The following is a 17,036-nucleotide window of genomic DNA, read 5'->3' on the forward strand; positions in this document are numbered from 1 at the left end:
TATAATTAGAGAAAAACATGTTAATTCTCGCATTTAAGGCTGAAACAAGTTTTAAATTTTTTCTTAACACCTAATGTAAAAAGATAAATCACAAGTCAAAACTGTCGATTCCTTTTTGTTAACCACAACTTTCTTCTCCTATATTCTGACATTACAGACTACTGATCTGACTAACGGCTACTTTTAATTTACCACAGTATGCCTGTTTGCATATTTGAATACTTGTTTATTAACTTCTTGTTTTCTTCTTTATTGTACTGTGTGTTGCTGACCACTTTCTGTTTCTTCTGATTTTTTTGTGTAACTATGTCCATATTTATATATGTATAATGTATGTATATATATGTCCTTGAAGGGTCAGAGAAGACAAAGTCTAAAAGATGAAGTGACTGGTTCCTATACCATTAATTTTTATCCAAGAAGACATAACTGGATCTTTTAAGTTGCAGCAACACTGAAAGAGACACGACAATATACAGCATAAATAATAAAAATAAATGATTCAATATTTAACTATTAAACTACCCAATCATGAAAATGCATTTTTCTCTGACAATCTCTTCAAACCCAGGTCTTACCTGCTTTGAGAGCAGGCTTGAGTGGCTGGCTCTTTGGCGCTGCCTGCTGGAGGTACATGTGATAGATGGAGCTGGAGTTCATGGTAGGCGGGCCCTTTCGGGGCGACTGAGGCCGCGATCCTCTGTCTGGGATGAAGGGGCGCACTGCCACAGCTGGTGGGGGATCCAGACGCTCACTCAGCCCAGGGGGGAAAAGTGGTGCATTAGGCTGAAAGGTGGGGCTTGGCGGCACTGAGATTCGCTGCTGTATCTGCTGTGAGGACGAGCCTGTGGAGGGGGGTACGCGGGGCCAAGCAGGAGCTGGCGGGGCTGGTAGCGGACGGGGAGGAGGTGCGTCCTTGCGGCGCTCCAAGGAGCTGGCAGAGTTTGCGGAGGTGAGATGGGAGCCATAGGGGGGCGGCTGTGGCTTGGATATGGCAGGGGAGGACACAGCCATTTTGGAATCTAGCACCTGTGTAGAGGCATAAAATAACACGGCAACATCCAACCTTTAAAAACACAACTTTTGTAGAGAGAAATGTGACTAAATCTCAATTTCTTGCCCTAAGGTTATTATTAATCAAGATGCTATGACAGTTTATCTCTAGCACAATCTCAAACATAGAACTTTTTTATTTATTTATTTTTTTTACAGATGTGACATCTACAGCTACAAAAACAATGAACACAGATTAAAAGGGAATTAGAAGAGCTACCTTTTCTGCACTTGGAGTGACAGGGGAGCCTGAGGGAGGGCTCTTGCCCTGGGTATCGGTCCCTGAGTCTCTTCTCTCAGGAGGCTTTAGAGATGTGTTGGTCTTGCCTACAGTAGGCCAACCAGTGTCATTAGCTAGGGCACAAACAGACACAGTTAAGTGTGTTGCAAAAGAGAAAAAAAAGATCATAGCCGGTGACTGAGGTGGTATGAGAAACATGAACCTCTTTTACAACTCTGAGTAGTGACGAAGCATGTCCACCAGAGCTAGGTCTAAATGGTACCATTTTCATTTCTTTATTTGAAATGTGTCACTTAATGCGCGATTAACCACATCATGTGGAATAGAATGTATGTATAAGACTTTATACACACAGAACACATGTATCAGTACCATTTTGACCCAGTATTGGTATTAAATGGAGGGTTCAGGATTTTGAGAAACCTATCCTATTAACCAGACACCATTAAGAGATATTCAAACAGATTCCTTGTTGCCTTTTTGTTAATATGAATTCAGCATCTTTCACATGTCTAAGCAAAGATAATGGAAGAATCAAACCAGTTCTCTAAAAATCAAATTCTCTATTATGTATATTACCAGAGGTCACGGAAGAAAATAAATTGTTTTTCAGAGAAATGGCTTCATGTACCATTTACTTCAAACCCTAAATACACACTGACCTGAGGCCTTTCCCATATACAAACCATGGCGCCCTGCCATAGTGTAATTTGCTCCGCCATAGTTTCAAAATGAACCGAAAATATTTTTTACACATCTCATAATTACATTTCAGATCTCTAAAGTTGTTTTTTGTGCCACTGCTCCGCACTACTGTAAGCTCGCACACTTTGACATTATTATCAAACTGGGTCAGACTCTGGTCGGACTTAATGAATTTAGCCCGAGGATACAAATGTGAGAACGCCCGGTTTTCAAAATAAGGTATCTATACAGTATGGAAATAAAATTAATCGGATTAAATTCACTGAAAGTATAAAACATATTATACATATACATGTATCTGTCCATTATAAGTAAAAAAAAACAACATCATGTAAGGGAATTTCCTTTCTATTTTCTATTCTTTGATTTAGAGTTTTTGGAAAAACATTAAGTTTGTTGACTTTTGTTGCTGTTTCATCACCATTTATAGCTCTACAATAAGTTTATGATCAAATAGTTTATTAGAGCACAACATTGTTCACAAGCGTACAAAGTTCTTCATAGATACTGTACCAAATTAATGCATTTAACTTTAAAATGTACAAATTTTTCTTCCGGGGGTGCATGCCCCGGAGAGTGTCCGAGGCCCACCCAGCATAGTCTCTTATATTAGCTGGGTTTTCCGGGAGACACTTTAACTATTTATGGTCAGTTATTTAATTCTCAAAATTTCCATTTTCTGTTAAAAATCGATGTGGCTACACACATCTGGCACATCACAACATTTCTTTATTTCTTGCACAAGAAGATTTGCAAGTTGTCCGTCTTACATCTTAAAGTAAAATCTATCAAAAACACCATAAAAAACAACAACAACCAAATGTTTTAAGAGGGGCTGTTGATCAATAGGACAAAAATCCTGAGCCTTTGCTTCACAGTAATGATGGCAATGAATATATCTGCATTAGTACTTTGCTACAGTGTGCATGTATTTAGTCATGTAGTGCTTTAATTCAGATACATTTAGTAAATACTAACAAACTTGCAATATAGTAGAAGATAAAGGGATGCTGACTAAAGGTGCATACACACCGAAAGCGAATCCAGCGTTTTGGGCGGCTTGATTACATACAAAGTCAATGCAAAGACGCGAATTTGCTCCAGGCGGCGCAAATGAGGCGTTTGTCGCGACATTCGCCGTTTCACGCGAGTTCAAATTTTTCAACTTGGGCGAAAAATTCGCTTGATGCGATGTTGCGAAAGCCTATCAGCGGTGAGACTGTCCAAACGTCACCGGCGGCTTCAGAGCGTATTATTTGGAGAGGACCTGCCGAGTGTTGTAATGACAATCCGCAGGCCGAAGAGGAGCTGCTAAAGAACGGGGAAGTGTACGGGGAGTAGCGCTACAGCTTTCGGAAAAATAAACACCCGTTTTCTGTCTGGATTCTGCTCTGACAACTACGCCGTTTACCCGCGGGAGGAGCTCAGAGTTAACTGCTTTTGTTAAATTAGCTTTTTACTTTAGTTTTTGGAATTACAACTTGATTTATCTTCAGCTGCCGTGCACATCCGGTTCCACTGTTGTTGTTAGCGTCGGATGCCACCAGAGTTCTGCTGGACTACTACTTAATTTTTATATAAAAACTGGACAAAGCTGGTCATTACTTGGAAAAAGAAAGCGAGGAAGTTGAACTACCTGGTGAGTTCAGAAAATGTGTCTGTAACTTTATTTCAGCTATCATTGTACTTTAGTATGAACAGGTTAGCATAGCATAGTCCTGATCGATCTGAACTCCTTTCAGAATACAAACATTTTAAAAGTTGTTGTCCTGCTGACTTGCTGACAGACCTGACAAAGCATGAATTCATATGTCTAACAAAACTGCATTATATTGTAGTTATTTCGGCATCAGTTTGATCCGTTTATTGCAATTAAATCACAGCAAAAGGTTTACTTTGGGTTCATATAGCAGTAGTATCCACAGGCTGTATTTATTCGCTTAAAACGCGTTGTGTGAGAACACTCAAAATGTCCAGCTGTCAAACTCGTGCGAGTAAAGCGAGGCGAATATGAAATTCGCTTTCGGTGTGAACGCAGCTTTAGTACTGCCACTAAAGTCAGTACTGTTTGCCTCCAAGACTAAACTAATTACTTCAAAAAAAATACATATGTGCAGGTTAACAAAATGCAATTTTAGACAGTAAGGATAGGGTGAAAAGGAAGAGGATGGAAAAAGGAACACACAACAAAACAACAGCAATAGTTGTGGTACCATTACACATGAATTTGTTTGTATAATCTGAAAATAAATAAAGCTGCAGAGCTGCAACAGACAGAGCAGAAAAGGCCAATTATAGCATATTTCCAATATGTCACCTATGTTAACTATAAATAGTCAACAAACATACAGTAGGCCTATTAGTTTGGTTAATTGGGAAATCTGTAAAAAAAAAAAATTTCTTTAAATATAGCAGAGTACTAATAAAACAGTTTTACCAACACTAAGTAAATCTAAAAGGAAACAGCTTGACCTGTGTCTTCACAGATTACAGGAGTGTCAGTTGCTAAGTGAATCCAATGACTTAACATGTACAAGTACATTTCCTTGTGCATGTTAAGTGTCTAAAAGTGAGTGTGGTGTGATGGTTAAGGTTAGGCAGGATAGGAATGTTATGGAATTAGACCAAAGCCCAAACATGTTGGACTGCTTTTGCATGTGTAAATTTATGGGGCACTTGAATCATTGAACCTTCTCAGAGGTGTACAAACACACACAGGATCAGCAGTGCTTTATCACTGACACTTTCCTCACATGAGGAATGGTGTCAACTATGATTAGAGAGCGTAGACTTTCTGCAGTTGGCAGCAAAGTGTTTCAAGATGGCACCCCGCTACTTTGACGTCATTAGGCAATCCACAGAGGAAACACTCCAAATGAAATGTCAACACGTCCTCTACAGCTCAGAAACACTGGCTCAATGCTGCACTGGCAGGAGAGCGTAATGATGCCAAACAAGGATGCTTCCATCAGTCAGCGATTGTTCAAGTTACCCAGGCACAGATGCTCATCTCCTCCTCAGATTTCCCAGCTACGCATCTAGGTTTTAATTTGCCTGGTGGGGAAAATCAGCCCCACTATTTTTAAATAGTGAAGAATAGTAGAGAATCTGTTTTGTGGAGCATAAAAACATCAGTTGACTAGAGTGTAAGGGGCTTGAGGCAGAACACAATTTGGTCATCATAAATTCCTGGCCAATTAAACTGAATATGAAGATAAGAATGTTGTCATGAGTAAAAACTTGAGCGCATGCTGAGGATCCTGTGCTACAATTGAGAGAGAAGGTTCAGGAAGTGCCATCCCTCTGCTTACGCAGCACTGTGCACTCACGGGACGTGCCGTCAGAGCCAGTGGAGGCTCCGGTGCCCGGGTGTGATTCTGGAAGGGACGGGGGAACCGGGTCCACAACGATGTCTAAATCAGACACCTTCCAAGGGCCGGGAGGCTTTCGCACACCGTCTGCCCCAGGAAGAGTTGCCCCCACCCCCACGCCCAGTGAAACAGAGACATTACAAAGACAGGACAAAATAGACACATGAGAGAGGAGGAGAGAAAAGGAAGGGAATCACAGTACACGCACAACACAGGAAGAGAAGGAGGTTAGAGAAGAAGGGGAAAAAAATCACAGAAATCAAGTCCAGGTGGAGAATTAACTGACGAGTCAGGTAGGAAGGAAACAGAGAAACAGTGTGGGCCCAGGAGGGAATTTCAGTCACACACTTTTCATGCAAGATGTGTAGTGGTGTAAGACTTCTGCCTCTGGGAGTACATGTATCCAAGCTGCTATGTAACTGAATCCAGGAACTACCTTCTCATCTGCTTTTTTTCTAACTGTCCTGTTTTCTTAATGAGGAAAAGAACAAGAATTTCACTCACATTTTCAATTAAAACTTGCATCACATGGTATCCACTACTACAGTTGTGCTTCACTTTCACTACAGTGACTTGAATTTTGGGTGAAAAATACACAATGAAAATGCAATTTTATGGGTTTCAACCAACCTGACTTGTTGCGGCCATGGTTGGCTTGGTTATTAACGCCCAGAGTCTGAGGCTTCAGTGGATCAGGAGGCATGGTGTAGCCTCCTTCCTGCCGGCCCGATACAGGGACTTGGATGTACGGCCCAACAGCAGCAACACGGCCCAGAGTACCAGGAGCGGGCTGGGGAGAGGGAGGCCCGTTGGCTCTGTTCAGCTGTAAGAGGAGAAAGTCAGAAAATGTTTCAAATATCAGGGAAAACAATCAGCATGTAGAGAGATGTGCATTATGGAGCCCATAAGGAGACATGAGCAAAAAAAAATTGTCCACAAGTTTCCCCTAAGACATGAAAAGATAAAATAATAATAATTTTGTATTTCACTTTATATTGAACATTTGCCGTGTCTGGAGTGCCGTCTCACTGAGACAAGGGACATTTGTCAGAAGTATTGCAACAAAAAGAGTCTTAATGAGGAGGTGTGTTAGGCGGTCTTAGTCTTACAGGAAGGTTCTCTTTTTGACGTGCCTCAGCTTTTTTCTTGTAGAGGCGTTCCCGCAGTTCGCTGATGCGCTTGTCCATGAGCGTCACTTCCATGTTGCGTTTGTTAAGAAGCTCCTTCTGTTGCTGCAGCTTGCTGTTTTGATCCTGGTTCAACTTGTTCCGGATCTGTGGATGATGAATGCAGACGCAAACACATGTTCAGATTCAGTAGAACAATAGATAATGCCATCAGGGTAAGGGATCAGCCAGGGGCAAAGCAAAAACAGTGGAAACTATAAAAGCATTCACTAGATGTTGCGCTTATTTCTTCTAGGCGGTACCTGAAGCTCTTGGTAGAGTTTACGGAGCTCAAGGGCTGCAGCACCGGTTACTTGGCCGCTGAGGGTGGTCTGTATGCCGTTTAGCTTTCCCCTCCGCAGGTCCTCCAGCTGCAGGCTGAGCTGCTCCACCCTCAGCACTGCAGACTGGAGCTCCGCCTGCTTCTCTTGGAACAGGCCGCTAACTTGCTCAATCTCTGCCGCTGGATGTGACAAATGAAGAAATCACATCAGGTCATTCGTAATCTATTTTAAAATTAGCAAACTACTGCAATCTTTATAGTAATGAGCACAACCTTGGTCAAAATGTTGCATGAAAAATGTAATCTGTCTACATACACAAATAAAAAATATAATATATACACACACACACACACACACACACACACACACAGTATAATTCAATTATGTACATATTGAGGGTATACATACACAGGTTGCCATTGATGACCTTGCTGTAGTCTACCTGGCCTCTCATCGCCCGAATCTTCTTGAGCTTTGCCTCCTGGCTATCTACGCGCTCCTTCAGCCTCTGTAGCTTCTCGCTCTCCGAAACGGTCTGCTGCTGACGCCGCTCCTGCTGCTTCAGGTAACGCAAACGTTGCTCCTTCAGAGAACGAGACAGAGATTGGCATTCTATAGGCAAACTAGCTACCAAATGTTGTCAAACTGCATCCAACAGCGCAGACCATCTCAAAGCCACCTGCTTTCGCAAGTTCGGAAAGAGATACTAAACAGCAAAAAGTTATTTTATCTGCAAAAATAATGACACATGCTTGAATAGAAAACCAGGAAGTCAGGCACCACCCCAAGGCTTACAAGATATCTCTGTGGCAGACTTACCCTAAAACTAGGCTAAATCTTTCTACTGTATGCACTAAATGAAATACTGTGCAGTGTCAAGACTGTCCGAAGACTGAAGAAAGGGTCAGATGACTTCATCTTTCTATCCAACTGAGAACTGCTCCAGTTAGGTCCTAAAATAGGAAATGACAGGCCCAGGTTTCCAAATGACTGCAGGGCTTCAAGTAGGCCTACTTTTCAGACACCACAATAAAGGCAATAAACAGTCTTTCTATCTGCGGGTCTACAGTGGGCTTCATCCTGCATGACTGATCAGCGCACCACAAGCACGGTGGTCAGACTTCGTTAGCGTGCTGAAAAGCCACCGAGAATGACAAGATAGACTGGTTGTGTGGAGGTTTGCCACCAAACTCTATTTCCTTCTATTACAAGATGAAATCTACTTTTAATAAGCACTGTAAAGCTGATTGGTCTGGGAAAGGTACTGTCTTTAGTGTTGAAAGTCATGAATAATTTACATGCTTGAGTAAACGCTGCAGTGTCTGCATATGTTCCTTTAAAGACTGAACTATGAATTCTGACAGACTGGACAATACTTGCACTCTGACTCACACTGCCTCCCATCTCATTTGTTACATAACTGTTTGCCCCCGTTTCACGTCACGATGGGACTCTGGATGAAAATAAATTCTCTCTCCACCAGAAAGAGGATTCAAGGCTGTGTCCTGAACTTACTTGGTCTGTTGAGGCCTTGAACTAATGCCAATTCAGCGTATAGTCTGCCATGTCTCTCGGCTAAGTAACTGCAAAAACCTTTTGACTCTGATTGCCTTGTCTGGCACAGTGACCTCCTCAAAAGGCAAAATTTTCTATGGTCTGTTCCCAGCAAAACAACGTAACATTTAGGTTTTAGGAACGGCCAGTTTACTGACCAAATTACAACATAACTTTGCGGTAACAAACTGCTTCAGATTTAACCATTTAAACTGGAAAAAACATTGCAGCTTGTGGCAGAGGACCTGTTAAATCTTCTGATGTTCCCCAGCGCTAACCTAGAACAGTTCAAATTCAAGTTACTGCAGTGTGCTATTTTGTAAGCAAGAAGCACATTTTGAATGAAAGACCGTCATATTATTCAGGGGAAAGATTCATAGTAAGAAGAAAAGAATGAAGACAAGATGCTACCTTTGCAACGAGCATCTGCTGCTGAGCCTCAATTTGCTGCTGCTGCCGTGTCGCCATCTCCTGCAGCTCCGACAGTGTGAGCTCCACGCGCTGATTCCCCACCTACAAACTAGAACTGGTCAACACACTAAAATCTGAGCAGATATGTAGCTGTAGACTCCCATTGAAATGTTATAAGAGCCACTGATGTAGATTCGGACTGATGATACATAAGGATCTCTAAACATTTCACACAGTAAAGGTATGCTTGTTGGTGCTGGGCCCTTCTCTTCTTTTAAACATTTAAATAAAAATGTTGGGCAATAAGCCCAAAACTGTTATCTTACTGCTATCTTCCACGTACTAAAAGCTGTTTATTCAAACCAGGGTATAACCCAACATTTATTTTTTTGTCCTACCTAAAACAACTAAATGTTAGCCTGAGATACTCAACTTAGAGAGCCCGTGCAGTTTTATGCATCACTCTGCATCTTCATGTCATGTACGTTACCAATACGCAGGTAAATGTTTGATAGAATAACGCTTTGTAAGACGAATATGCAAGTCAACAAGTGCAGAAAATGACATATGGCATAAAAAGTTACATAAGCTAAAAAAAACATTACATAAGAATAAAAACACAAAAACAAAGAAACAAGTTACGCAAAAAGCCATTTGCAGAAAAATGATTTTAAAAAAGATGTCTGGCTTCAGCACCCAGAGGGTGAAACAGCAGGAGACTTAACAGCAGTGACAGTCTTGCGCTTCTTGCTCCACAACAAGGCTCCAAAAATCATTATGAGGGGACATTACCTGTGACGATACTCAGGTAGTGAGGAGTGGACTCAAGGCTCCGCAGGCAATGTGTCATTTGGTGTTACAAAAAAAAAAAAAGAAATTTTATTATTATTATATTATCACTATTATTAGTAGCTTCACCAATCTATTTCATGGTTTTGTTAGGTCAAATTCACATTAAATAATTGTGGCCTTGACTAATGATTCATAATCGATTAATCTGCACTCCACTGATTTAGCACTGCACACCTATTACACAATGGACAGTTTAAAAAAAATAAAATAAAGATCAAAACCGATGCAGTGAAAATAGAGATGTCTTCTTTATTACACCTCACATCCTCCTTTCTTGGCAAAACCTGACGCCTACATTACCCACAATGCAACTCGACAGCCGACAGTTCAGTCAGGGCAGTAGTCGCTAACATAGCTGATGTAGCTTCAAGCCACAAGCAGAGTTGAGGACATTTATCAGACTTATCAGCCACAAAAGGCTTAATGCTACTTTTTGTCACATGTGTAGTAGTACTCTCCAACACCTGTATACGGACTTTATGTGCAAGTCCCCTTTAAAGAGATTCAATTTACTAACATGAAAGAGAAAGCAAATCCTAACAATCATACATACACATACATACAAGGGGATGTTTTCCATTTTCACCTGGCAAAAAGACTTATCAAAAAAAATTTGCCATTTTCTTCTTTTCTGCTTTTCAACAAATCATTTGAGCTGTAACTGCAGCACGAAACAAACTCTACAAAACCAAAAGTATGAATGAGGAAGGGTGGGGTTTATACAACGTAGACCAAGTGTGAAGTAACAGTAAATAGAAAATTGGTTCACCTCCATAAACATCTTCAACAAGGTCCTCCTCTTGATCCAGAAATCAGCACTCGTGTTCTTTGAGAGCTCACACAATAAAAGAAGACTGGCTAACACATTCAATTCTGTTTTTCCACCAAACTATGACTCTACAGAATTTCCTCAAAGCAGTTGCTGCAGTCAACAAACTGACAGAGGACTTAATAAAACAGCATACTGAGTGAGCCGTGAACACAGTCCTCCGAACTACAAGCGGCGCTGAAAGAGCTCCTAGACTATGCCTTTAGAAAATTCGTTCAAAAGAGGGAGGAGAGAGGAGAAGATGGAGGAAATGTCAGCTTTTTTTTTTCTCCACCCAATAACAGACTGGGAAATGTAGAGTACGTGAAGAGATTAGTAAGAGGCATAGAAAATGTGAAAAATAGAAATATATTAGATGAAGTGTATATATTATAAGTGTGTGCTTTACAGTTTGCTTGATATGATCCTACACATGCACGTAAAAGCTGGAGAAGATAAAGTCCAGGTGAAATAAACATGACATGCAAAACAAAAATATTCTATGCTTGATTCAAAGAGGCAGACATTATTGTGACTCATCTTGTTGGAATAAAATAACTTGTCTTGGGGAATAATTTGACTTTCATGGTAAGGTGAAGTGAGGCAACAATAGCATACACGGACACTGCAGCTGCAGCTTTGCCTGCACGTGTGGCTCGGACAGCATTGTCTCACCTGCGCATTTGTTAAGGCGTTTAGATATAAGACTGCGTGAGAAGGGGGGGGGGGGGGGGGGTGACTCAACCGAGGTTGAGATGGTAAAAGCGGGAGAAGCCACTGGCACACACATACAGACGCGCTCAAATGCACTCAGGCAACACTGCGTCATGACAATTCACCCAAGGGAGACACACACTCAGCCCCTCAGACAGTGACGAAGAGGGAGAAACTACCGACTGAGCAGACCAGGAGCAGAGCAGCCACCGCCTCACTGATGAGGGATGCTGTCCTACAGGGAGACTTCATTACTCCCTTCAACACCTGTACAGACTTTTACATGTCTGAAATAAAGAGCGAGCCATGATTACATCTAAAATGATTATTTATTATTAAAATGATCATTAGGGTCTATCAGAACTCAGTTATTCATGACTATTACTGATGAAATAATGTTCAGAGGAGCAAACATTTTCCTATTAGATTAATCTTGTCAAAAACATTCTCAGATAGTAAACTAAATGTGTTTGGGGTTTGGATTGTTTTAAACATGTCATCTTGGGTTTAAGGTGATCAGCATCTTCCACTTTTATCTGACATATAGACCACATAATGTTTGGTATTGTTGCTTGTAAAACCGATTAATCAATCAATCAATCAAAACGTATCCAACAAAAGGTTCAAATAAAGGGCAACAATCAAGGGACCTGAAGATACTAGAACATCTAGTATCTTCAAGTCCAGCTGCCCTTGATTTAAACCTTGTTGGATAACTATGACCTGGATGACTCAGAACCTTCACAGATAATCATCAAAACGGCTGCAGATTATTTTAGTTTTGTTGTTGATTGACTAATCAAATTTAAGATATTTGCAAATGAGATGTTTTAATACTGCCAATAAGTTGTCACTGCCAATTACAGAAGCTAAAATTATGATAAAAAAGAGAGAATGTGTGTGTTCCCTTGAGGCACCTTTGCTTTTTACAAGGGTCATCGACTCTGCTTGAGGAGAGAAAGCCTCTGGGGTTTGGGCAGCGGCCTGTAGAAAAGCCAAAGCAATGATCCTCTTAGGGCCCGTTACATCATCCAGCAGGCTGACTGATATAATCCTCCAAATCAGATATTAGGAAGAAACTCGGACACAAATGAGCCTCCGCATTTGGGAGGTTAAGCAGAGCCGGCCATGCAGCTGATAATGTTTTCCTCTTCAAGTGATACCAAAGTGATGATACAATAGATGTTTTTACTTATATATAGTACACAGTATAGCTGTTATGGGGGTTTTATAGGTTAGTAGCATGATACTGGCACAGACTGTCGCTTGGAGAGTCGATCAACAGCTAACTTCTGTATCTATAAAAATATATATATTACCTGGTGATGCTTCCTAGACACAAACAGTCAAAAGTTGGGGATTTTTCAGGAGAATAAAAGGAATAGCTTCTGGCTGCTCTTGTGCTATAATCTTTTTTGAAAACTAAAAACCACAACCCCTCCATCTCCTGCTGAGCTGGATTCTTCCCTCCACCCTTAAGGTTGAATTTGTTACGATTCCTTGACCGCAACACTTTCCTATTGTGAAATCTGGGACAGACGGTCGGAGAGAGAAAGGATGCCATGCCAGAGGCTGCTCTTATCGGAGTCATTCACATCTCCTAGCACACACTTCCTGAAGCTAGAGCTCAAGATGCACAACAAAGGGTTCACCTGTCAGGCAAATACTGGCAATGTACCGGGCCCAGTGATGTTACCCTCAATCACCAGTTTAATAACAGTATCAATGTGAAGCCACAGATACTGATACTTTCATCTCAAACCAAACACTGGAGTTATGTCATTATTGTGCTGAAAAATGCTGCCACACTGTAAACATACAACTTGACAGTATCCTGAATTTCATCCCGAAATTACCCTCGGTAATATTTGTTTTGCAGTCTTTCATTAACAAAGAGTTCAGAAGAAAAGAGCCCACTCTGAATTGTTGGTGTTAGAAAGCCACTAAGATTTTAAAGGAAACTGTGTGCAGAGGTGACAAGACAACCTATTGGTGTGAGATTTGACAGTCCTGCCATTTTCCATCCATCACAAGTAAACATGAAAGAGAGGCATAATGCTAGCTAGCCAATGAATACAACACAACATGCAGGACAATGGCACCCAGCAGCTGTAAAAATAACATGAACAAAAGGTAATGTCTTATATAAATCAGTGCTTATGTTGACAAGCTAGTCTAACTACAAGCTTCCACTTTCAGGGAGGAGCTTCCACTCTCCAAGTGAAAGTTAGTTAGCTGTAGCTTGCTAGCTTCCAGTTTTTCAAGTGAAATGGTGGGTACTCACATATGTTCAAGAGAAAATGAGATTGGGGAAGATCATTTCCCCTGTCAATTTTATGCTAGTTTTGTTATTTATATCGATTCTCGCTCTTTATATAACCCCGCGTAACTGCGCTCTCTGTAGGTTTTTATTCTACATATAATTCAGGTATTTCATAATGGCCTATGCGTCTGGTTTGTCTTTTTCTTTATTTTAATTGAAATAACGTTCATTATAACCCTAATCTATTCACGAAAGAAGGCACCAAATTCCAGTAATTTTTTATTATTATAAGTACATTTTTGTTTAGTATCATTTAGATAATGGTAATTAAGTCTCACCCCATTCTCATTGTGCTTCTCTCCAGTGTTTCCACTTCTGCGACTCGTCTGATCCTGAGACTGCTGACTCCCTGCAAAAAGAAACAGTCACCATCACAAACGCAGGCAGGGCAGAGATACACAGGCGTGCACAGACGAGTGTACGCACGTACACACGCACACATGGACACAAGTGCAGATTCAGATGGCTACAACCATTGTCAGGAATGATTTGAAAATTCACATGATTGCACATGACAGAGGGATTTAAGAACTGGGACAAGCACTGCTGACTAAAGTCGCCTAACTTTTTTATAAGAAAGGCTGGTGAGTAGAGATGAAACGGTATGAAAATTTCATATCACAATTCTAGTGACCAAAATTATCATGGTTATCAGTATTATCACGGTATTGTAAAAATGTGCCAAAAAATATTAAAATGTACTGATACACACACTGAAACCATTTCAACAAGTTTTATATTGAAAACTACAAATAAAATTGCCATTTTGTTTGCATAAAAAATTAAACAGGTTAACCGTACCTGGTTATCATGGTAATTAAAATGTGTAATAATAACCTTCGGGAATTTTACCATTAAACCGGTAATCGTTTCATCCCTACTGGTGAGTAAATGATTTAAAGATTCACAGGGAAAGATAGAAAACTGTCTACTTCTACTTCACTTCTAAAAAAGAAGTACCTTTGCTGCTAAAATAGGAAAACACCCCCAAACACAAAAAGATTCATGTTAATGCAGTGTATGTCTGTGTGTGTGAAAACTGAGCATGGATTTATTCCGTTTGACTTGCCCCATAAATTAAACCTTGGTTTTTCATCCTCCACAGGCTTTTAAACTATTTATATAAAAGGATATCACATAAAAACTGTATTCAAAGTATGCATGGTGTTACAACCTGGTTCAACGAAAAAACAAAAACCACACATGCTTTAGTTTTAACCAAACTTAAGAAAGTTCATAGAAGAGCTGCTTAGACGAGTCCATCAGCAGCATCTTTGGTGTGTGAGATGATAAAGGTAAAATGTACACAACAAAAGCAAGAAAGCAAACAAACCTAAACCAGAGAGACAAGAAATACCACCAGTGACAATAGGAAAGGGAGAAACATCGACTGACACCAGCGCCCACAGCTGAGCAGTCAGCCAGATCAGGTGTCAGGAATTCCCAGGACAACCGAGACTCCAGCTTCCTGCCTCCTTCAGGTCGAGACTGCCCAGAGCAGAAAAACCTCCAGACACAATAGACCCTGACAACACTCACCTTGATCGCTGCTCTCATTCGGTGAATCTTCATGCCGGAGGAAGAACTTGACTTCTTGTTTCCGAGGCCCCCATTTCTGCAGATGTTCATACATCATGTGTTCGAAGGGTATCGCTCGCTCTACAGAGACGGGAAAGTTAAGCAAATGGGGGAAAAGACTGATTAGGGCTGGGAAATAAAATAATAATTATCGCACTATAATTTTCCTCAATAAGAATATGACAAATGTTTAATAAATGTTTGATTTAATTCATTTGAATCACAAACGAATTAGCACTTAATTTTTCAAGTAGGATATTAATTCTGTTGTGGAAAAGGAACTGAAAAAAGATTCTACTTAATTTTACTCGTGCATGTTTGTTGAAAAAAGTTTTGAATGTTCTATCACAGATTTCTTAAGTGATCCACTGTTTGGCATAGTAGTTTAAAACCACAATTAACTGTCTGGTGTGTTCAACTTTCACTCGAGAGCAAAAATCAGCCTTTAAACTTGAAACAAATAATGATTTGATATTTATTGTGATAATTATCGATATAAAATGATATGACATTTTTTCTTGTGATAAAATTACTGGCCATATCGCCCAGCCCTAGGTAAACATATTTGTCTCATGGAAACAACTGACCTAATTCAGTTTTCTAGTACATGTCCAGTACTGAAAGTTAAAATGCTGTAATTTAAAAGGAAATAATATATATATATATAAACAAACTAACAAACCACAGCCGCTAGCTTTGCTCTATACAAAGGTAACAAAATCTACTTACCAGCCCCTCTAAAACTCACTAATTAACTATCTAGATTGTGTGTAAAAAGTTAAAATGTGTGGTGTTACATTGGCCCAGCCATCTGTTCCAGTGCTCCTGTGTTAATCTGAGCTACCGGTCTCTTGGCTGTATATTTAACTGACAGCTTATTTCCAAAATGTTGGCAAAGGTTGCATTTTCAAAAAAGGCTTCCTGTTCTCTACTGTCCCAAAGAGTGGAGGGGGAAGATGTGCATGTTTGGTGTTCGGACAACAATAATAGAAAAATGAACTAATTAAGTAAAACAGGTGTTTTCAAAGTCTGAAACTGTGGACATCCCCTCAGACAAAGCTTAGTTTAATTGGCAAATTTCACTCAAGTCCTATATGCCTAAAGGAACATGATGGTGTCATTTGATCCGATACACTCAGCAATTGAGCCAAAACAACCTGATACTGCTGTTTGATATACCGTTTTGATATACAACACATCAAATACATAAAAAGAGGTCCATCCTGAGGCATTTACTGCATCTGACTCTGGGCAAGTGGGAAAGACAGTAAAAATCCCCAGACTACAATATCTCTGAACTCTCTCTTTAACCAAAATCACACACATTTAGGATATTCTATGTGATCTTTTGATAACTAATGTAATATTTTTTCACTTAGCCTACCCTGGAACAAAAAAAGAATATCAGAGAACAACAGATAAACTTGTGATCTCAGCCATTTTACACGGCCATGGAGGCTTTCAGATTTAAATCAAGTGACGATAAACTGGGACAGCTGACGGACAACTGTGTGCGCTAAAAGATTTGTTGCATTTCAAGAGGACGGCACTCTGTGAGCAAAGCGAGGCCGAGACACAAAGAGACGACGACACGGACAGAGAGGTTTTAGGAGGTTTCGGGGGCAGACAGCCGCATTGTCAGGAACCAGCCGAACATGATTGCATAACGTGGGTTAATAAAGCCCTCGGCTGGAATGTTGTGTTCAACAGGGGAGTGGCCCCGCAGAAAAAGAATGCTGATAACACCGGGTATGTCAGCACGACTGTGGTGATGGGAGCAAATCGTTTGGGCAGAGGGGAATCTGCTGTGACAGTGCTGTGGACTGTTGCAGCACGTAACCCTTTTCTGACCTAGTCTGATAATAGCTGATGGAAACGTGCATAGTTAATACATCCCTTTCTTCTCCTTTAGCGTTTAACGTTTGCCTTATCCACGGCTTCTCCATGATTTTTCTCCACTCAGGTAGTCATGCGTG

The 17,036-nt window shown here is 40.6% G+C and overlaps 1 protein-coding gene across 8 annotated transcripts in view; it reads right to left on the reverse strand.

Annotated features, from left to right (window-relative positions):
- The window catches only part of ppp1r13bb (protein phosphatase 1, regulatory subunit 13Bb), a 29,435-nt gene that overhangs the window by 5,197 nt on the left and 7,202 nt on the right, over positions 1 to 17,036 (reverse strand). For 3 of the 8 annotated variants that reach the window (XM_038726249.1, XM_038726248.1, XM_038726250.1), the window contains 10 exons: positions 15,022 to 15,141; positions 13,761 to 13,831; positions 8,786 to 8,887; positions 7,229 to 7,403; positions 6,800 to 6,999; positions 6,480 to 6,644; positions 6,001 to 6,193; positions 5,329 to 5,457; positions 1,274 to 1,407; positions 579 to 1,029 (listed from right to left, as the gene is read on the reverse strand). In XM_038726249.1, coding sequence (XP_038582177.1) covers positions 579 to 1,029; positions 1,274 to 1,407; positions 5,329 to 5,457; positions 6,001 to 6,193; positions 6,480 to 6,644; positions 6,800 to 6,999; positions 7,229 to 7,403; positions 8,786 to 8,887; positions 13,761 to 13,831; positions 15,022 to 15,141 — 1,740 coding nt within the window. The other 5 variants (XM_038726251.1, XM_038726255.1, XM_038726252.1 and 2 more) reach the window with 3 other exon arrangements.

This window comes from Micropterus salmoides, unplaced genomic scaffold (genome assembly GCF_014851395.1).
Source record: "Micropterus salmoides isolate LMB-PRFRI ecotype aquatic unplaced genomic scaffold, ASM1485139v1 Ms_hic_scaffold_18, whole genome shotgun sequence".
Lineage (NCBI taxonomy): Eukaryota > Metazoa > Chordata > Actinopteri > Centrarchiformes > Centrarchidae > Micropterus > Micropterus salmoides.